The sequence below is a fragment of the Macrotis lagotis genome, chromosome 2 (genome assembly GCF_037893015.1).
Source record: "Macrotis lagotis isolate mMagLag1 chromosome 2, bilby.v1.9.chrom.fasta, whole genome shotgun sequence".
NCBI lineage: Eukaryota > Metazoa > Chordata > Mammalia > Peramelemorphia > Peramelidae > Macrotis > Macrotis lagotis.
Window position 1 is genome coordinate 312,218,037 of NC_133659.1, and position 22,188 is coordinate 312,240,224.

The 22,188-nt window shown below is 39.0% G+C and overlaps 1 protein-coding gene across 1 annotated transcript in view; it reads left to right on the forward strand.

Annotated features, from left to right (window-relative positions):
- Positions 1-22,188, forward strand: part of PLXNC1 (plexin C1) — a 235,661-nt gene that overhangs the window by 177,971 nt on the left and 35,502 nt on the right. Inside the window, exons 23-24 of the mRNA XM_074221066.1 lie at positions 17,871-18,048; positions 21,017-21,120. Of these exons, the coding sequence (XP_074077167.1) occupies positions 17,871-18,048; positions 21,017-21,120 (282 nt within the window). The remainder of the gene's footprint in view (positions 1-17,870; positions 18,049-21,016; positions 21,121-22,188) is intronic.

Below are 22,188 nucleotides of genomic sequence, written 5' to 3' on the forward strand. Positions count from 1 at the left end.
CAGTAGGAGAGAGGAATGATGGTGCCAATGACTATGAGCTAGTCATTTTTCTCATCTGTAAAATCAAGGGCTTGGCCTAGTTCAGAGGTTCTTAAACTCTTTTTGTATCACAGGTCCCTATCACAGTGGCCAGTGAGGCCTACAGATTCTTTCTCAGATTCCTGTTTTTAAATAATTGAAGTCAAATTTTAATTAGAGGCTAGTGAGGATGAAGACATTTTTTTTCTTATCTGTGTTCACAAATCCTCTGGAATCCATCAGAAACCCAGTTCCATGATGTCTGGTCTAGATGGGCTAAAACAGAGACTGCTGCTGGGAGTCCTGATCAAATGAAAATAAAATTGAGAAATGTTTAACAAAAGTAAATGAAAACCCAATTGTTATTGTTCTGACATTTTCAGGCATATCTGACTCCTCATGATCCCATTGGGGTTTTCTTAACAAAGACGCTGGAGTGGCTTTTCATTTCCTTCTCCTGCTCATTTGACAGATGAGGAAACTGAGACAAACAGGATTAAGTGACTTGTCTAGAGTCACATAGCTAGGATGTTTTTGAGGCTAGACTAGAACTCGAGTCTTCCAGATTCCAGGCTCAGTGTTCAAGACATTGTGCCACCAAGCTGCTCCCCTCACAGTACATTATGCCATAGATAATGTTAGTTTGTGGTTTTCTTTGTCAATATGCACCCTGTAGGGATTCCAGTTTGACACCAGTGGTCCATAAGATTCCTTTTATCCATTTTATTCTATTTTATCCTTTAATCCTCGTTGCTCATGCTGTTTGCTTGATGGAAAGAGTATTGGCAACTCTACAAAAATGAATGTTATCAACTATCTTTGCATCTAACTGGAAAAAGATAGAAAGAAAAAGATTGCTGTTGTCTTGGAAGGGAAAAAATTGGTAACTCAGAATTATCGATGATGTTCTTGTCCATTTAATGCATTTGAACAGTAGATTAATAAATAAAATTTAAAAACAACAAAAAATAAAGAGCATTTCCCTTAAGACAAATCTCATCTAAGATTGCATGATATTGAAAAAGTATTCTCACCTGTGTAGCCTTTATACCTTCAAATTTAACCCACTCTTCCACATCTGGAGTTCACATCTAAGATCAGTTCTCCAGTCTGTTCTCTTTCTCTCCTATACCTCAGTTTCTTCATCTGTAAAATGAAGGGGCTGGGCTAGATGGCCTCTAAGGTCCTTTTCAGTTCTGTTCCTATATGATGGTCAAGACTGTAGCCATGTAAGACTCTTAAGTTCTTGACCTACATTATCCCTTGGATAAAAACTCTGCAGGGAAACTGAGGCTCAGTCTTAACTAACCTAATATGACACAATTTGAATTATCAGAGCCAGGATTCAAACTCAGCTCTCCCAGTGTAAAACCTGTGTGCTTCTGCCTCCACTATCATCCACAGCTTTCTTCCTTTTTCCATCCCACTGATTCCAATCTCATTCCCTCCCTTACTCTTCTTGTCTCATGAGACTGAAACAGCCAAGCTGGGCAAAAATTCCCTTCACATTACTATGATCATTTGTTAATGTTCTCCCAATTCTGTTTTTTTCAGACTACATAAATTTATATGAGTTTTTCTCTAAAATTCCATATTTCTTTAAGTCTTTCATATCTATTTCTTACAACAGAAACAATTTCTATTAACCTTAATACGCCACATTTTGTTTAGCTATTCCTTTGTTTTTCCCATTTCTTTGATTCAACAAAAAGTGCTGTTTTGTATTTTCGCACACAGGTCCTTTCCCTTTGTACACGACCTTCTTGAATGTGCTGTTGCTGTTGTTTTGTGGCTGACTCTTCATAACTTCATTTGGGATTCTCTTGGCAAAAATACTGAAGGGATTTGCCGTTTTTTCTATAATTCTTTTTCACAGATGAGGAAACTGAGGCCAGTGGGGTTAAATGACATATCCAGGAACTAGTAAGTGTCTGAGATCAGATTTGAACTCAGATCTTCTTGCCTCCAGGCTCTATCTCTATCTATTGTGCCACTTCTGTCCTCATTACAAGTGCATGTCTAACAGTTCTCAGTGGGGGGGGAAGAGGATATGCAGAGTTAAGTGACCTTGGAGGTTTAGTTACATATTGCTTTCCTGAGTGGTTGGACAAATTCACATCTCCAACAACACAGCATGTTTGTGTGATTCTGGTCCCACAACTCCTCCTCCAATTGTCACTTTCTTCTGTTATCTTTGACAGTCTGGTGGGTGTGAGTTGTTTTGATCTGCATTTCTCTTATTAGGGGTTTGGATCGTTTTATCATATGGTTGCCAATTGCTTACATTGCTTCATTTTAGAACTGCCTGTTCATATTCTTTGACAACCTATATTAAGGAATGATTCTTGTTCTTATATATTTATATCAATTATTTATGTATTTTGGATATTAAGCTTTTAACAGAAAACAAAATTGCATGACATTTTTTTCCAAATTAAATGTGTCTCTTCTGATTCTAACTGCATTTATTTTGCTTCTTGAGAAGTTTTTTTATTGTACATTTTATCTTTTATGATCATATCTGTCTCTTATTTGCATAAGAATCCTATAATAGGAAAAATTACCTCTTTGTCCTCTTTTTTAAATGACAAGCTCTTTTGTATTTAGGTTACATATCCATTTTGATATATATAGTATATATATGAATATATCTATTGTGGGAAATGGTTTCAGGTGCTGATCTTAAACCTAAGTTTTGCCAGACTGCATTCCAGTTTTATCAGCTATTATATTAAATAAAGAATCCTTTTTTATTTTATATTTTATTTCTTTCCATTTAATTTAAATATAATTTTCAACATTCATTTTTGTAAAATTTTGAATTCCAAATTTTTCTCTCTCTTCCCCTTCCCTCATCATTCCCCAAAACAGCAAGTAATCTGACATAGGTTAAACAAATGCAATCATATTAAACATTTTCTATATTAGGCATACTGTGAAAGAAGAATCAGAACAAAGAAGGAAAAAAAACATGAGAAAGAAAAGACAAAAAATAAATTTTAAAAATTGAAAATAGTATGTTTTCATCTGCATTTAGACTCCATAGCTCTTTCTCTGGGTGTGAATGGCATTTTCCATCATAAGTCTTTTGGAATCATCTTCAATCACTGTACAGCTGAGATGAGCTATCTATCATAGTTGATCCCCACAGTGTTGCTGTTAATGTATACAGTGTTCTCTTGGTTTTTCTCCACTCAGCATCAGTTCATGTAAATCTTTTCAGGTTTTTCTGAAATCTGTCTGCTTATGATTTCTTACAAAACAATAATATTTCATGCAATTCATATTCCACAACTTGATCAGCCATTCCCCAATTAATGGCCATTTTAAATAGGAAATCCTTATTCTAGTAATTAGTGCTTCTGGGTTTGAAAAACACTGTATGATCAGTTATTTAAAATGTGTACTTAATCTTTCCCTTTTGCTCAACCTTTCTCCTTTTTAACCAGAGACAAATTTTTGCTGATTTCTGAATTTATAAAAGTTTTGAGATAACAGTACTACTAGGCCCTTTAATTCCTATTTTTTCCCCTTCTATTCTTTGAGGTTTTTGATCTTTTGTTCCTCATGATGAATTTTTTTATTATTTTGTCTCGATCTAAGTTGATTTGGTATGGTACTGCATCTGTTAAATAATTTGAAAAAAACATCATCACTTGAGACTTCTTTTATTGCTATAAAAAGTAGTTTGTAATTATTCTCATTTAAGCCTGGGGCATGTCTTGCTTTGAATTTTTTTTTTTTACTCTAGCTTTCTCTTGGGTTTTGATAGTAATATTCAGAAGGCCTATTGAACACAGATCTAATAAAACATGGGCTAGCCTGTTTTGTGATTTCATTTTCTATCCTGTGACTTTGCTGAGGTTATTTTCTTGTTAAGTTTTTGGGGGGAGCTAAGATATTTCACATAAAAGAGTCAAGAAAAAGCTTTTACAATGGAGTGGAAGGGAGGAACACAAGGGAGAATGAATGAGCCTTCATTCTCATCAGAAATGGCTCAGTGAAGAAATAACATACACACTAGGGTATAAAGATCTGTACACTGGAGAAAAATGAGAGGAAAAGGATGGAATAAGAAGGAATGGGTAGGAGGTGTTAGAAGAGAGGGAAAATCGTGGGAGAGGGTAATCAGATACAACACATTTTTGAGCAGGGACAGGGTGACAGGAGAAAGAATAGAATAAATGGGGGTGGGGAGCAACTTCTCTGGTGGACTTAAGATAAAGAAGGCAACTCATCCCAGAGACAGAGTTGTTGGGATCTGAATGCAGACAGAAGTAAACTTTTTTTTTTCTCTCACTTCATTTCTCTTGAGGTTTCCCTATATTTTTTAGGGAGAGGGGGGTTTATGTTTACTTTGGCAACAAGATTATTTTAATACTAGAAAATAAATAAACCATCTATCTACTCCTCCTATTAGGTTTTGAATGCCCTATGGAGCTTCTCAAGGAGCTCACAATCTATGCCGAACATATACCTTTAAATGTATGATATCCTTTCTCTTTTGCCTCTTTGTATCTCTAACACTTGGCATCATGCCTTGGCTCTTTATAAACATTTATTGATGGGATAAATGGTTGCAATTTTTGCCAGTAGTTGGTTACTTTTATGAATTACTTTGTAAATGAGGACTGTGTATGGAAGAATGGAGGAGAAATAATTTCTTCATTGTTTCTTTCTTGGACAAGCCAGTAGAGGCTCCTCATGACACTTTCTTGCTGATCTTATGGGGTTCATCTTAGATTATGAAGTATTTTACAAGGATCCACTTATTCTGGAATGCTTTTCTTTCATCTTCAAGCACAGACTGTGATACACTCAGTGTTCAAACTTTTTCATTTCTTGATATCTTCCAAGTTGTTAAAACATTTCGTAGTCATATCTGACCCTCTGTACTCCATTTTGGATTTTTTTTTGGCAAGGATATTGAACTGGTTTGCCATTTCCTTCTCTAGGTCATTTTACAAATGAGGAAACTGAGGCAAGCAAAATGAAGGGACTTGTGCAAGGTCACATAGCAAGTGTCGAAGTTTTCCTGATTCTCTCCACTGTCACTTAGCTGTCATGTCTTTAGAGTAGAAGCATGAAGTCCTTGTTCTCTTCCAGGTCATCTAAAGTATGGGAACATGACCTGTTCTTTTTACTTTTCCAATGCCCATGTGTCTAACATTCAGTGAGCCAGAATGATTTTCCAGCATCATAGTAGATAGTAATATGCTTCTGGATGATTAGCTCATCTTTAATCCAGATCTGGTGACAATTGACATTGATTATTTCTTTGGTCTCATTGGGATCAAGCCAAACCCTCTTCTTTCCACAGTGAAGGACGGCAGATTCAAGCCTCTTTTGAAGCCTTAGCATACATGTGGTTATGGTCATAGAGTGAAAAGGGAAAAGCCACAGGATAGATTTGAGGAAAGCCCCCATGTCACCCTAAGTGTCTTTTTTAATTGTTTGTTCACTAACAAAATAGGAGCTTAATTATTGCACAATGAATGCCCTTTCCTAAGGATAATCACTTGCTAAGTTTTTTGTGTAGGAAGCACTACCCAGGCCTACAGTTCAGTCTCATCATTGTTTAATTCTTCATTTCTGGTGCATCTGGCTTATGAGTTTTAGAGAAGCATAAAATGTGACCCTCAGTTTACCCAGATACCTAGTAACACTCTCACTTAGGATAATACTAGGGAAGGAAACCCAGGACCAGAAACCACAGATATGTAGCTGCTCATTGCCTCCTGATCACTCCTTCCCTCCTGTCTTCTCCTTCCCCACCCCCTCCCCACTTCTGCCTTTCTTTTCCCCCTTTCTTCCTCCTTTTTCCTCTCTTCCCCTTCCCTCTTTCCTTCCATCCCTCTCTCCCTTCCTCCATCCTTTCTTTCCTTCCTTCCTCCCTCTCTCTCCCTCCCTTCTGCTGTTCCTCTCTTGCCCCTTCCCTCCCTCTATTCCTTTTTCACTTCTCTCCCTCTCTTCCTTCCACCTTTCTTCCATCCCTTTTTGCATCCTCCCTTCCTCTCTTCCTCTCCCTGCCTGCTTCCTTCCATTGTACTTACCTCAAGTTTATCCTCTACCTTGTAGAGTCCTTTTCCATCCAAGGCATGTCAACATCCCTCCCATTATTTTGTAGCTGAGAAAACAGATTAAGTGTCTTGCCCAGAGTCATCCAGCTAGTAAGAGTCTGAGGTTGGATTTGAACCCAAGAAGATGAGTTTTCTGGACTCCAAACCCGGTGCTCTATCCACCATGCCACCCAACTATCAAAAAGTATGTAAAATGGAATATTATGTAATAAGACAGGAAAGATAGGCTGGAGCCAGACTGTGAGGATTTTATATAACAAAGAGAAGGACAAATACTTTTATCCTAGGTGCAGCCACTAGAATTGATGGAGTGGGTTTATTGTTGAGTCTATGGAGTGTTTTTTTTTCCCCTTTTGAGTCTACAGACGGTTTTAATTCGATATCTGTTTTAGGAAGCTTTGTGGTGGAGGGATTGACCTGGAGTCAGGAGATGGAAGGTGAGGAGACCACTGAGAGTCCAGGGGAAGAGGTGATGAGAACTTATATGAGTGGGGGGAAAGGGGCATATATAAGAATTGTAACTAGTTTATAGGTTCATAGATTTTTGAGTTAAAAAGGACTTTAGAAATATTTTATTTGATATCCCCCCCTTCCATTTTACTGATGAAGAAACTGAGACATAGAGATGCTCAATGACTTGTTAGGTTCATTCAACTACTAAATGTCTGAGGCAGGCAGGATTTGAACCCAGGTCTTCCTGTCTCCAGGTCCAGTACTCTGTGTGATGTCTGCTTCCTGTAGAAAGGGAGATAGAGGGAACTGAGGTATCAGGGGTTACTGAGGGAACAGACTGAGGAAACTCAAAGGATACTGGTGCCCTTTGTAGAAATAGGGAAGTTTGAAAGAGGGAGGGAGAGAGATAATGAATTCTGTTTTGGCCATGCTGAGTTGGAAGTGCTTATTAAGTATCTATTCACTCTATTACCAGGAAAATTGAGTTAGACAGAAAACTGTCTTCTGAGAACAGTTTGAGACAGTATTGAGCTGGACAGATCTGTAAAGGTGAGGCAGACAGCAGATGGTCATTTATTTTGTTTTCTTTTTCTTTTAAAAAAAATTTCCAATTTAACAAACACTGAAAAAAAAACCCATGAGCATTTTCATATAGAAAATAAAACCTAAAGAGAGGATTGCGTATGCAGTGGTGAGTCTCTGTTCAACACAGCTTGCTTATATCTTTTATTTTTTGATTTATTCATACAGCAACTTTTTGATCAAAAGTTTTCCCTTCCATATCTGGTACTTTCTTTTTCAAAGTAGCCAATAATCATAGCTGACATTGAAATGATACCTTTTATCATTTAAGCAGAAAGCATCTGAAAATGTGGGCCCTTAGTGTGGAAATTGAAAGGTGGATGATAGCAATTATGTTTCTGCAGTGACAATGAAGGAGGTAAATGAAGGTAGGGAGGTATCTCAGCCCCTTTGTACTGGAGGGTGTCTTGTACTATTTGGCCAAAAAACATTTCTTAAGTAGTTGTAGGGGAAAGGCAGCAGGGCTTTCAAGTGATTTAGACCGATCTCTTTATTTTATAGACAGGAAACGAAGGCCCAGAGGGTTTAAGACCCTCTTGACTAAGGTTGTTTTGACAAGTACACTGTGGAAACAAAATTTACTAAACCTTGAGATTCCTTGGGGGACTCATTAGAGCTTTTTGAGATGGGGAGCCTTTGTTTTAGAATGATCATCTTGGCAGTCACTATTGCTTTTTACTACATTTCTTTGTTTCATGGATTGCTATGGCCGTGAAATCCATCACCAGTGGCCACCTACTGGTAATGAAGAGGCTCAGTAGAAGTGGGTGACCTAGTCTGGTCTCAGACAAAAGACACAATCTGTCCCTAGGACTGAACTGAAATCGTTTCCGGTTTGCTGAAACCTTTTAAGAGCTTGGATTCATTCAACAATGCCTTTGAGAATCCAAGGTCACTTCCACCATGTTGAAGCACTGGGGTAAGACTCTTGTTGAAGGAAACGATCTCCAGAGGGATTTGTCTTTTTAAAAGGAGAGGTGTTGTCGGATCATATTTGTAGACAAAAAGACAGGGATAGAGTGAATATTGCATTGAACCAGATTAAATAGATGATCAGTGAGATAGGGCTCTTGAAGGAGCAGGAAGACACGGGCTCTACAAATCGGCCTTGACGAGAAGGAGGAGCTGCCACGTCGTTCTTCGGCTCAAGTAAAGAGGTGAGAAGAGCTAAAGACAGATTTCAAGAAATGACAGATGGGGAAGAGGAGGGCATTTTCAGTAAATGGTCTTGATTTTTTTCAACAATTCAATCTGTTAATTAGTCAACAAACATTATTTAGGGCCTTTTATGGGCCAAGCACAGTGCCAGAGGAAGAAACCAGGTCATCTTCTGAGAGTGAAGCAGGGAGCACTTATTAAAGGCCAATGTGTCCTTAGATACTGCTTTAGGTTCTGGGGCTGCAGAAAGAAAAATGCAACTGTCCTGCGCTTGTAATTTGAGGAAGAGGGGGACAATGGGGTTGTGACTTATCCAAGATCACACAGCTAGGTAATTATTAAGTGTCAGAGGCTGCATTTGAACTCAGGTCCGCTTGACTCCAGGGCTGGTGCTCTATCCATTGAACCATCCAGCTGCTCTGCCCTGGTTCTTAAAGAGCTTACATTCTACTGGAGGAATCCAAGAAGTAAATAGGAAAGTAAATTTTCATTCTCTGTCTCATTTGTATGTCTTATTTATATGTGTAACTATGTGAACATTCAAACATGCGATTCTATAATATTGTATTATATAATTGAATAAAATAATTATGTTTATATACATGTGTATTTATTGTATTTTATTATATATTGCCATGCATTATTATATATCATATCATTTAAGTATATATAATATATGTGATATATCATAGATTTTGGAGTCATTTTTTAATCATGTCCAACTCTTTGTGATGCCATTTTTGGGCAAAGATACTGGAGTGGTTTGCCATTGCCTTCTCATACCCCCCCCCCACATATATATAAACATATGCATTCTATTTATTTTGTGTATGTGTGATATGTGTGTGTCTAATGTATCAGTGAAGTGTCAATCAGAGATGAAAAAAAGAAATTTCCAAAAAGTCATCTGGGCCCATTAGAACCTTGAAAACATGGAATACTAATGGAGCCAGGGAGTCAGCTGGGTATGTTTCTGCATCTTGCTTGAGTAGACCAAGATAGGAGCAGAGAGGGTAAGTAGGGGCTTGGACCCAGAGTTTAGGATCAGGAGACAAAGAGTTAAATGAATGGAACATCAGGTTTTCTTCAATGGGTGAAGGATTTTCCTAAGAATGTAAAGTTTAGGAAGAAAAGCCCCCCAACACTACAATGACTCAATGAAGATAAAGAGCAGCTTTAGGAAAACATGAGATGGAGGTTGAGGGTGAACCTTAGCAAGAGTCCTGCCTCTTGTTTGATTTTCTTCTTGTTCCCAAATGTCTATTTTTTTGAAAATCTCTTTTTTTCCCGTGCCTAGCCTTTCTTTATCTTTGTTTTACTTCCTATTCATTGCAGGTTCTGGGCTTTAGAATCTGCTGTCATTATTCTTTCAGGACTATGCTGCTCCTCTGTATTCATCCTCAGAGCTCTGCCCCTTGGCCTCCATCCTTTGTATGTCTTCTTTTTAATCTCAGGTGGTTGATGAGTTTCCCCAGGAATGACACACATCATTTATCTCTCATGACTTCGGAAAGACAGACGAATTTCTTTTGTTCTTTCTTCTTTTTGAAGACAATATTTATTGAATGCCTACTAAGTGCAGGAACTATTACTAAAGAAGATACTAGTTTCTCAAGTAGTTCACAGTGTCATTGGAGGTGGGGGTAGAGGGAGTGGAGAAGGAAATACTAAATCAAATATAATTCTTTATCTAAAACCTTAGATCTTGTGGGATCTTAATCAAGTCACAATACCTCTGGGTCTCAGTTTCCCTAGCTATAAAATAAAGGGGGGGGGTGGATCAGATGACCTGAAAGGTCTCTTCCACCTTTAAATCTATGATCCTGTTATAATGGAGTGGAGAAAAGGGAGTAGTGGGTGCTAAAAAAATCAATTTAAAAAAAAATTTAGACCACTTCTACATGTGAATTGAACTGTTGGGAGGAAAGGAGAGGTGGTGGTGGTATTCAGTCATGTCCAGCACTTCATGACTTGGGGTTTCCCTGGTAAAGATACTGGAGTGGTTTGCCATTTCCTTCTCCAGTTCATTTTACAGATGATAAAACTGAGGCAAACGGGGTGAAGTGACCTGTTAGGGATCAGAGACTGGATTTGAATTCAGGTCTTGTTGACTTCAGGCCCAATACTCTCTCCATTATCCCATATTGCTGATCTTTAACAAAAGTGAAAGTTGTGGCAATCATTCACGTGAAGAAGACCCGAGTTCTAATGGACTCAAAGAGTGATACTGAGTTTGGTTCAAGATAAATTCCCAGATACCTTTTTTTTACTCTATGATGCTCTACTGTCTTGGGACATTTTCTCAAAAAACAAGAGATGTGGAAATAGAACAGAGGTGTCAGTGTCACAGCTGATTGTGACTAAAAATACTAAACAACCATACCCAAAGGCCTTTTCCTGTAGCCCAACACCAGGGCTCAGTCTAAAGGCAAATCAAGACTGCCACTAGCAGTTAAACAGGGTTTCCCCTGAAACTTGTGAATTTTTTGATTAATCAGTTCATGCAATTTCCTATTTGGGAATCTGTTAATCATCTCTCACTTATTAAGAACCTACTATGTGCCTTCAAGGACTGTGCTAAGTAAACTCAGGGAATACAAAGAAAGGCAAAGGATAGTGTCTGCTCTCTTGGAACTCAAAGTCTAATGAGTGAGCCAATGTGCAAACAATTACGTGCACACAAGCTACAGACAGGATAAATTGTGGGCAGGATCTGAGGGAAGGTGCTAAAATTAAGGAGGACTGGGAATGATTTCTTGCAGTACTGAGAATTGAAAGATGCCATGAGGTTGAGATGAGGAAGAAGAGCATTCTGGACATGGTGGACAGCCAGTGAGTTGATGATGTTGGGAGATGGAGTATTTTGTGCAAGGAACACGAAAGACAATGTCACTGAATCATCAAGTATTTGGAGAGAGTAGGGTCTCAGAGGGCAATAAAAGGATATGGGGGTGTGGTTGTGTCTATGGTGCAGATAGGATGCAGATTATGAAAGGCTTTGGAAGCCAAACATAGTATTTTATATTTGGTCTTGGAGGTATTAGAAAGTCAATGGAGTTTATTGAATTAGGGGAGGAGGTAAACTGGTTAGATCTGCATTTTAGGAAAATCAATTTGACAACTTAGTAGATGATGGATTGAAGTAAGGCATCAAGATCAATCAGTAGGCTATTGAAATAGTCCATGGGTGAAGTGATAAGGGCTTGAACCAGGGTCATGGCAGTATCAAAGGAGAAAAGAGGAAATATCTATATAGATATAGATATAGATATAGATGATATAGATATAGATATATAGATGAGAGATGTCATAAAGGTAGAAACAACAAACCTTGGCTACAGATAGATTGGATGTTTGGGGTAGGAGATGGGAGAAAGTAAGGAGATGAAGATGACAGCAAGGTTGTGAGTCTGGAAGAGGAGAAGGATGATGGTGCTTTGGACCAAAAGAGGGGCATTTAGGAGAAAGAAAGATTTGGGGGAAACATAATGAATTCAGTTTTGGACATGTTGAATTTTAGATACCTATGAGACATCCAGTTCAAGATGTCTAACATCTAGACATAGAAATGTCCAACAACTGCCAACAGAGATATGAGACTAGAGGTCAGGAGAGAGGTTAGGTCTAGACAAGTGGAACAGAAACTGAAGTGCATAGAAACTCATGAGGACCGATGAGCTCGCCAACTGAGAGAGAAGAGGGCCCAGGACGGAGGTCTGGGGGCTCCCGCTGTCAGCAGTGATGATGTGGATGAAGAGCTCCCAGAGGAGACAGAGAAGAGATCAGAAAGGTGGAGAACTAGGAAAGGACAATGCCATGAAAACCTAAAGAGAAGAGAGTTATCAAGGTAAAAGAGGGTGATCTACAGTGTCAAAGAGAAATCTAGAAGGACTGAGAAAAAGCCGTTATATTTGGCAAATAAGATATCAGCAGTACTTTGGTGAGAGAACAGTTTTAGTTTAATGATGAGGTCAGAAACCAGACTAGAGAATAATAAGGAAGAGAGTGAGAAGAGAGGGAGTAAAAGAATCTGTTGTAGAGGTCTTCTCAAGGAGTTTGGTCCAAAAAGGAAGGAGAGATATCACAAGACAGCAGAAATGGAATGAAGGTTTTCTGAGGATAGTGGAGATGTGGGCAATTTTGGAGGCAGTGGGAAAGGAGCCAGTAGATAGAGAGAGGTTGAATATTAGTGAGAGCAAAGGAATGACAGAGGGGACAATCTGCTGCCCCAAATGGGATGGATTGGGTCATTGGTATGTAGAGGAGAAAGATTCACTGGAAAGAAGGACCACTCCTTCATGTGTGGCATCTATGGAGATAGTAGCAGGAGGCTTCTATGTGATGTGCTTTCTCAGAATGCCCTCAGTATTTTAATGAAAAACAATTCAAGGCTCTTGGCCTGAAGGAATGTAGATAGGAGATTTTGGGAAATTTTCAGGTAGATGAAAAAGTTTGTAAACACCAAAATGGTGAGCAAGTTAGTGAAATCAATTTTGGAGGTATGGAAAGATTGCCTTGCTGTAGGGAGAAATCAATTGAGATTATGTACAATAGCTTGTAATATTAATAAATTATAATAAACCAATCAGCACAGTTTCATGATTTTTCCCAATTTGGTTTAGCAGCAGTAGGAATGAAACAGAAGCAGATGGTGGGGGTAATCCAAGGATAAGGTCTACCATAGGTTAAAGGGAGAAGAAAAAGAAAGAAATGGACAGTGTAGAATTGAACTGGTTCATCAAGATATCAAGATGGGGAAGAGAATAGCCAGTGAAGGTGTGATGACCTCAAACAGGACTAAGGGATCAAGGAATAGGTCATTGGGAGGACAAAGAACAGGGTTTGGAGTTGCAAGGCAGAGTCAGAAGAAGAACGTTAACAGATTTTGATTAGATAAAGGAGTTTCCGACCATATGTGGGTAATGGCAAGATGGAGGCTATGGCTGTCTCTGTAGTAGGATGAAGGAATAGGTATTGGAAAATGAGAGATTGAGAGGTTAAGCTATTTGAGGGAATCAATGTGTGTTGAAATCCTCTAGTATGATGGCAGGAGTTAGGAAAGAGACATGTCTGACTTCAAAGCAAGGAAAGAGGTTGTTCTGGAGGTCTGCAGAGAGCAACTACCAGAATCTTGATTCCACAATAAACATGTATTGAGGATCAAAGAAGTAGAGATTACTGAGTGATGGGCAGTAGAAGAAGGATCTGGAAATGATCATGGGGAACAAGGAGTGGTACAACTCCCCCACGACAGACCAGTGAGTCTGTCAAAAAGCAAAAATTTCGGAAAGAGCAGCCGAGAAAGCTATGTTATCCATAGGGAGCCAGGTCTTGGTGATACCAAAAGATGAAAGGAGAAGGTAAGGAAAAGGCTAAAGATGAAAGCATGTTGAATTCTCTGGAGCAGGAGCTCAGAGGGGGAGGTTGGTGAAGTAGGGAGAGATTAGGAAGAATGGGAGTGAGGGAATGGCCGATGGAAAATGAACTCGGAGCAATGATCAGAGAGGTTCTGCTCTTGGGGTCCATGGATAGATTTTAGGAGATCTGTGAACTTGGGTAGGAAAAAGCAACAACAGCTATTATTTTTACCAGCCTCTAAGTAAGATTTATCATTAGTCATTTAAAAGCATTATCCTAAGAAAGGGTCCAATAGGACTTTTTTTTAGGTTTTTTTTGGCAAGGCATATGGGTTAAAGTGACTTGCCCAAGGCCACACAGCTAGGTAATTATTAAGTGTCTGAGGCTGGATTTGAACCCAGGTACTCCTGACTCCAGGGCCAGTGCTTTATCCACTGCACCACCTAGCTGCCCCTGCCCAATAGGATTTACTCAATATCCAAAGGGCTCCATGATCCAGAAAAAGGTTTAAGAATCTCACTGAGTGAAAGAAATGCACAGGAAAAAAAATCACAACAGTTTAAGCCTCTCACCAAGGTTTTCCTTTTTTTCTAGGGGAGATGGTGAGTTTTTAAAAAGCAGAGGGAAAAAACCCCAAATTCTCTCAGGACCAGAAGAAGACTTAGAAATCATTGATTTAAAAGTTGAAGTTATTATAGAGGTCATTGACCCTATCTCCTTCATTTTAGAGATGAGGAAAATCAGGCTTAGCTGGGGAAAAACATTGACCATGATCCCACAGATAATAGGTGGCAGAAACAGAATTCAAACCTACTTTGAAAAGTAGTTTTCTGTAGTGGCTAGAGCTTAGGGTCAGGAAGAACTGGATTCAAATCCTGCCTGAATCAAAATCCACACGGAATGACCTTGAGGCAGTTTTTGTGCCTGTATTAAAGGAGGGAGTTGGACTCCTAGTCCCTATGGTCCATTCCAGTTTCAAGGCTCTGTCTGATCTTTTGACTTCATCCAGAATCTTTTTCTTTGTCTTTTTCCAACCCACTCACCCCAATCCCTGCCTCTTTTGATATAATTATGCTGAAAGGAATTGCTGTTTGAACTCTGTGTTAGTAGCATAAAAATGAACACAAATCAATTTGTGTCTGAATTTACTCTCAATACTCCCTGGGGACTTGAACAAATGTCATCTCCCCCCCTTTTTCCCCTACCCAGTAAGCTGAAGAAACTGTACATTATTTTACAAACTATTAAGTGGTTTTTTTTTGGTTTGATTTTTGAAGAGGACATTTATTGCTTACAAAGACATGTGTGATCTAAGGCAATCATGCCCGTTAGGAGCTAACAGAATGTTTTTGTTATTTTTTAAAATAGCTTTAAGACCGTTTAAAGAAGCTATGATCACTAAGACTCTGACCTGAATAGGTAATTTATATTCATTTTTATCTTTGGAAAGCCCTTCGAGATAGCTGTGCCATCATTACTTCCAATTTGTCCAAAGGGAGATCAAGTTCCTGAAATTGGAAGAGACATCCATGAAGCCACATTGAGAGTCCATGGAAGAACTAACATGGCTTAGGACCAGAGAGCTTCATGTTTAGGACCTAATATTGGATGCCATTATGGAGCCTGGGATGAATCATGATCTTAGCAATTCATTGATGGAAGCTCTGAGGCAGTAGCCTGCAATTAAGCTGGTGATCTCTGGGGGAGGGGGAGATCACGAGATCGTGATGTGGGGAGATAGGAAGGAGCTAGTGCAAAGAAGTCTAGGGGCATTTTGCCATAGGAAACCTAGTGTTGGAAACCAGTAGAGTCATAGATTTCTAAGCCAAAAGGGACCTGGGTGATCATATGTACCTCTTTGCTTTTCTTTGTTAAATTAAGGGGGTGGCTCAAGGTTTGGGGCTCAGAAAAATCTTCGTAACCCAAGTGTTTCACAGAACTAATATAGGACGCAAGAATAAAATTTGTTTTAGACTCTTTGTGACCCAATTGGTGATTTCTTAGCAAAGATAGTTCAAAGGGTAGTTCACCAGTTCCTTCTCCAGCTCATTTGACAGATGAGGAATCTGAAACAAATAGGGTGAAATGATTTTCCCAAGGTCATCTACCTAATAAGTGTGTAAAACCAGAATTGAACTCATCAAGGGGAATCTTCCTGACTCTAGGCCACGCCCTCTGTCTACTGTGCTACCCAGCTGCCCCCTTGGCCCTGGGCTTAATTAACTTAAATCACTTCACTTCTGTGGGACTCAGTTTCCTCATCTGTGAAAGGATGGGATTTAAACTCAATGACCTTTAGCATCCCTTCCAAGTCCATTCTGCGAAAATATCTTTTTTTTGGACCCAAAAATCCTTCCAGCTCTAGGATTCTGATAGGATTATTATAAAGTATTCTTTATCTATTCACCAAACCAATTCCCCCTCAGGACTTCCAGGAGATAAATTCTTGTTTGGCTAGTTCTGCTGCCCAGGGATGTAATGAGGATAAAATGAGATAAAGGGCTTTGCAGGCCTACTTCGGGTTGCTTTTTCCCCCCCATAAGAATTTAAAGTACAATTATTTTTTTCTCTCTTTTGTCCAGATCTGTGATGTTAGCAGTGTAGAGAATTCTAGGAGAGGAATTCCCTCCACCAATACAGATTGATCCTATTCTGTGACTTACAGTCTTAGAGTGACATTCCCCGGGTCCCTAGTTAGGATCTGTCCCATTTGCTGTTGTTTCAGTCCACCTCTTTTGGGACCCCTTCATGACCCAATCTGATGCTGAAGTAGTTTTCCAGTTCCTTCTCCAGCTCATTTTGCAGAAGAGGAAACTGAGGGAACAATGTTAAGGTGATTTGCCCAGAGTCACACATCTAAGTAAGTCTCTAAAGCTGGATTTGAACTCAGGTCTTCCTGACTCCTGCTGCACTCTTGGGCTCACAATAAGTATTTACTAAATGCTGTCTGGGCCAGTTGCTGTCCTTAGCTGGGGATTAGAAGACAAGAGGAATAGTCAGTCCCCACTCTCGAGGAACTTACGTTGCAATGGTGGAGAGGATGAGCAACAATAAAAACAAAAACAGGTTGTCCCAAAAGTCTTTAAGCTTTAATAGACGATCTTATATCCTTTTAACACAGTGTTTTATATTTGATCCTGAATGTGATAATGTAATTTCCTGATAGCTCCTTTTTAGCCTATCTCTAATTAGTACAAAAGTGTTTGTATGTTATTTGCCTATTTCTACCTCCCCTACTTCCCCCCAGGGAATTCCTTAAATTTGGGGAGTATTTTTTCCTTCTATTTTTTTACCTTTCATTATATCCCCAGAACTTAGCACAATAATGCTTTTGATTAACTATTGAATAGGGAAGTGACATGGTCATAGAATTAGGATCCTTAGGATTTCCATGAGACATTCTGTGAAAACAAGTCTTGGTGTCATTGTGGATAGAGTGCTGGGCCTGGAGTTAGAAAGACTCCTCTTCCTGTGTTCAAATCTGACCTTGTATGCTTCCTAGCTGTATGACACTGGGCAAGTCACTTCACCTTGTATGCCTCAGTTTCCTCATCTGTCAAATGAGCTAGAGAAGGAAATGGCAGACCACTCCAGTATCTTTGCCAAGAAAACCTCAAGTTGGGTCACAAAGAGTCAGATACAACTGAAATAACAGATCAACAACACAATTCTTGGGTGGAAAGAGTATGATTCCTCTATTTGTAATGAACAGTGCCTGCAGAGCCTTCTGTTTGCTCAATACAGTGACTTCCCAACCTTTCCAGTCACTCAACTCAACACCATGAAGGGAATATGTGGCCATAGTCTCTTTAAGAAAAGGGAGTGGGGAGGGCAAAAAATAGTTGCTAGCTTTCTCAAATTGACTGTGAAAATTTCCCTCCCCACCATTTTTGAGGTTGATATGGCATAATTTTAAAATATTTATTTAAAATAAATATTTAAAATATTTAAAAATATTTAAAATTTAAAATATTTATGTGAACATATTTTCCTTTCGAATAGACCTGATCTGCAGTGATTCCACATTTTTTTTTGTTTTGCTTTCTTACCTTTATCCTTGAATAGAACAAATTATGGGAAAAAAAGATTAATGATAATGCAGTGTGATATAGTGTTTGCTAATAGGCTGTCAAAGGTATTGCTGGGAATTACAAAGGTTTGTTTCACTTATGAATTCAATTATCCAATAGGCTTTGAAATATGGTGTTTGCATCCTTACAGGCCCTCAATGCCGTGTTTGAAAAAATCCCAGAGAACGAGAGTGCCGATGTCTGCCGGAGTATTGCCGTCAACGTCCTAGACTGTGATACTATAGGACAAGCCAAGGAGAAGATCTTCCAAGCGTTTTTAAGCAAGAACGGCTCTCTGTATGGGCTCCAGATCAATGAAATTGGCCTGGGTAAGATAAAGCGGGGAGAACAGAGGAGTCGTATCCCTTCCTCTCCTATTTCACAAAGCATTCTTTTCCAAAACATGCATTGTTGTGAAGAAGGGTTGACTGAAAGCAAGAATAAGCTAATTATTCCTTTTTTTTGGAGACACATAGGATGAAGAGATTTTTTTTATTAAATAGTCTCTATATTTCAGGTTCTTAAGTATGTTTTAGTGACATTGCATTTGATTTGCATTGAAAAATACAAATAGTAAGAGCCCAGCACACTCTCTAGGTATTTTGGGTCTCTGCTGGGTCTGTTGTGACAATGGGGGCTGAGCCATCATTAGTGGGTGTCTCAGCTCTACCCAGTTAGCACCACTGTGCTACTGTGCTAGGGAAGGGCATTCTTGGTTCTGTTTTCTTTTTTTTCTTCTTTTTTTTTTTTTTGGTTAATCGCATACAGCATTAAGTATCTTCTCTGCCTTCCTCCTACATAAAGTAGCATCTGCTGTGAATTCATTTTGGGGCTCTTATTGGTACACTGAAATCAGGAACATATGTGTGAACAAAGTAACCAGGACCTACTTCCCTCAAATGTTCATAAACATTTTTAAGTTCATCTCTGTGTGGTAATCCCTCAGAGACTGCCAGAGGATTTTCAAGGAGATATTGGATAATGGGGGAGAGAGGAAGGGAGGCCAAGAAATCACAGCCTCAAGTGGGTACCAACTTTCATCTCTTCTTTCAGATAGAACTCTAGTGCTTTGCTAAGCAGACTATACTAAAAAAAAAACCTCCAAGTTACATGACAGATGACAAGATTAGTCACAAGCCTAGTCATGGAGATTGCTGAGAAGCCTAGGTAGCTTGAGCAAATCCATAAAAAATAACATTCACTTGTGGATCCTGGCTGAAAGAAAGCAGGGGAGATCAAACAAATCTGACAGTGAGAGAGGCAATATATCTATTAATGTATATCTATTAATATACATATTTAGACATTTACTACTCAAGTGTGGATACCTATTAGAATCAATGTGTCAGTTAATAAACCCTTATTAAGATCCACTCTGTGTCAGACACTGTGAGATAGAAACACAGATAAAACAAAGACAGTCCCTGCCCTCAAGGAGCTTATAATCTTTTTTCAAAGATTTTATTTATTTTGAGTTTTAAAATTTTCCCCCTAATCTTAGTTCCCTCCCCCCCACTCCCCACAGAAGGCAATTTGCCAGTCTTTACATTGTTTCCATGATCTACAGTGATTAAAATGGAATGTGATGAGAGAGAAATCATATCCTTAAGGAAGAGACATAAAGTATAAGAGATAAGAAAGATCAGACAATAAGATATCGGGTTTTTTCCTAAATTAAAGCTAATAGTCCTTGGTCTTTGTTCAAACTCCACAATTCTTTCTCTGGATACAGATGGTATTCTCCATCGCAGACAGCCCCAAATTGTCCCCGATTGTTGCACTGATGGAACGAGCAAGTCCATCAGGGTTGATCATTGCCCCCGTGTTGCTGTTAGGGTGGGCAGTGTTTTTCTGGTTCTGGAGCTTATAATCTAATAGGGGAAAATGACCTACAAAACCCACCCACTCACAGGTATACCTGGGTCCGAGTCCTGACTCTGACACATACTGGCTCCTTGACTCTGGATAATTCATTTACCATCTCTATGCCTCAGTTTCTTCATCTGTCAAATGAAGGTGTTGAATACCAATGATCCCACAAATACCTGACAACAACCACCACAAACTCATAGCACACATCGTATAAAGCTAGTATCTTTACAGCTCCATCAGTGAATGAATGAATGTGTGCTAGGTGATGAGTTAAGTGCCACAGATAAAAATAAGAAAAAAATTGTCCCTGACCTCAAGTAACTTACATTCTTTCATTTATTTTTTTACCCAAACTTATTCAATTAAAATGAGTTTTTTCAGTACATAAAGCTGTAAATTACTGTGATGTAAGTGTTCACATTCTCATAGGGTAGAACAACACAGCTAGGGAGTTTGGATCTGGAGGGAATCACAGGTGGATGCATTAAGATCTGGGCAGTCAATGTAATGTATATGCTTGCCATAACCAGATGTTTTTGTTCTCCTAACATGGGGTCATAGATGCATAGATATAGAAATGGGAGGGACTTCAGCAGCCTTCTAGTCCACATCCCTCTTTTACAGATAAGGAAAGTAAGACGTAGAGATGCCCACAGTCCCAGAAGAAGAGTCTGAAGTTTGGATTCAAGATTAAGTGCTTCTAAATCAAATATTGTGTCTAGAGGAGTCGTTCTCAGAATGATGTCTTTAAATGCATAAGACAAAAGATTTCCAATTACAAAAGAAATCAACAATAGTGAAAATAAAGGTCATTTTTTCCCCATCCCAGTTAAGTTCATGGACTCTTGGGGTCCTCAGACCTTATGTTAAGAACCCCTGCTCTATTTCTTTCCACTCTATCTCATTAGAAGTGTGACCAGGAAGGGGAGGGTCCCCACTCGTCAATTTGGACAAATTTTTGCAAACCTGTTAATATTCTAAACTCTGACTGAGCCTCCCCTAAAAAAAATGGAAATGATCTAGCACAGTTCTCCATAAATCACACCCCAGCTCAGGTTCAGAAAGTGGAACCCCACTTTTTTTCCTAAGTGGTCTCAGGGTGTGTGTTTAAGTTATTGGCAGGTATACAGGAACATTCCTGAGGTCTTGATTTCCTTCAGAGATCCCCAGGACCTGAAATGACATTTTTTCATTCCCCAGCTCAAAGGCTGTGATAAATGTCACCTCAAAAGAGGGAGTTGTAAGAGTCGTTTTGTGCCAACCAGGCTAATTCTCTTGTCTTCAAATGGATGTTTTTCACGTTTTTGCTTCAGTTTTATTTGATCATAAATAAAACTTGAAAATGAGAGGGTCATTTTTCACGTGAATGGTTCTTCTCATTTGCAGTCTTGAAAGAAGGGGAAAAATGATTTTTGTTTTTTTCAGAGCTTCAGCTGGGGACACGGCAGAAGGAACTCTTAGACATAGACAGCTCTTCCGTGATTCTGGAGGATGGAATAACCAAGCTTAACACCATTGGCCATTATGAGGTAAGAATGGTTCTGGCTTCCATTTACTCCAGTGGCATTTGGACATCAGAGGCATTCTCCATTCATTGTCCTATGTTATTCTCTCTTCAAACTCAGAGCAAGTGTCATGTTTCTCACATTACAGTTGGAGAAACTGAGGCACAGTGGAATCAGTTTAAAACTTGAAGGAAGCTCCACACATACACACACACATACACAGACACACACACACACACACACACACACACACACACACACACGATTCTTCATTTTTCCTCATCCATGATCCTTCTCCATCAGTGCTGAACTCAAGTTCAGCCAGGGACTTCTATCTTAATCTAGCAACAAATGCCTACCACGTTCTAGGCATTGTTCTATGTTCTGGAGGACACCAAAATGGTCCCTGTCTTTATAAAAGAACTTATATTCTTTTTAAAATTATTTTTATTATTACAAACCTCACAATAGCAAACATTTTTCAAAGTTTGCATATAAAGTATGACTTTCTATTGCATACAGCTCATTTAAAAATATATATTAATTTTAAATTGGTAGTTCCAACACTTCCCTACATGACGCCTGAACTCCTTTTCCTCTTTTCTGGGTTTTTTTTCCCCATCAATGTTTCTATTTTTTTATATCACTCTCACTCCCCAGATGCAAAAAATGTCCTTCACTGTTATAAGTTAGCTAGCCAAAAACATTCCACTCATTGACCATGCTACCATTTTGCTTGACACTAGATGTCTCATTCTGTACCTCTAGGCCATTACCTCTGTATTAAGAGAGATGGTTACCCATCACTTGGAGTCATTGTGGATCATTGCATTGATTAGAGTTTTTATGTCCTCCTCAGCTGTTGTTCTTTACAATGTTATCATTATAAATTGTTCTGTTGGTTCTCTTTACTCTGTTCACACACATCTTCAAGGGTTTCTCTAACATCGTTGGAGCGCCATAACATTCCACTGTATTCACATACCATATTGCAATTAAGGGGCACTCACTTTGTTTCCAGCTCTTTGCTTCAACAGAAGGGCCCATATAAATATTTTTGTACATATGTTCCTTTCCCTCCTTTGTGAATCT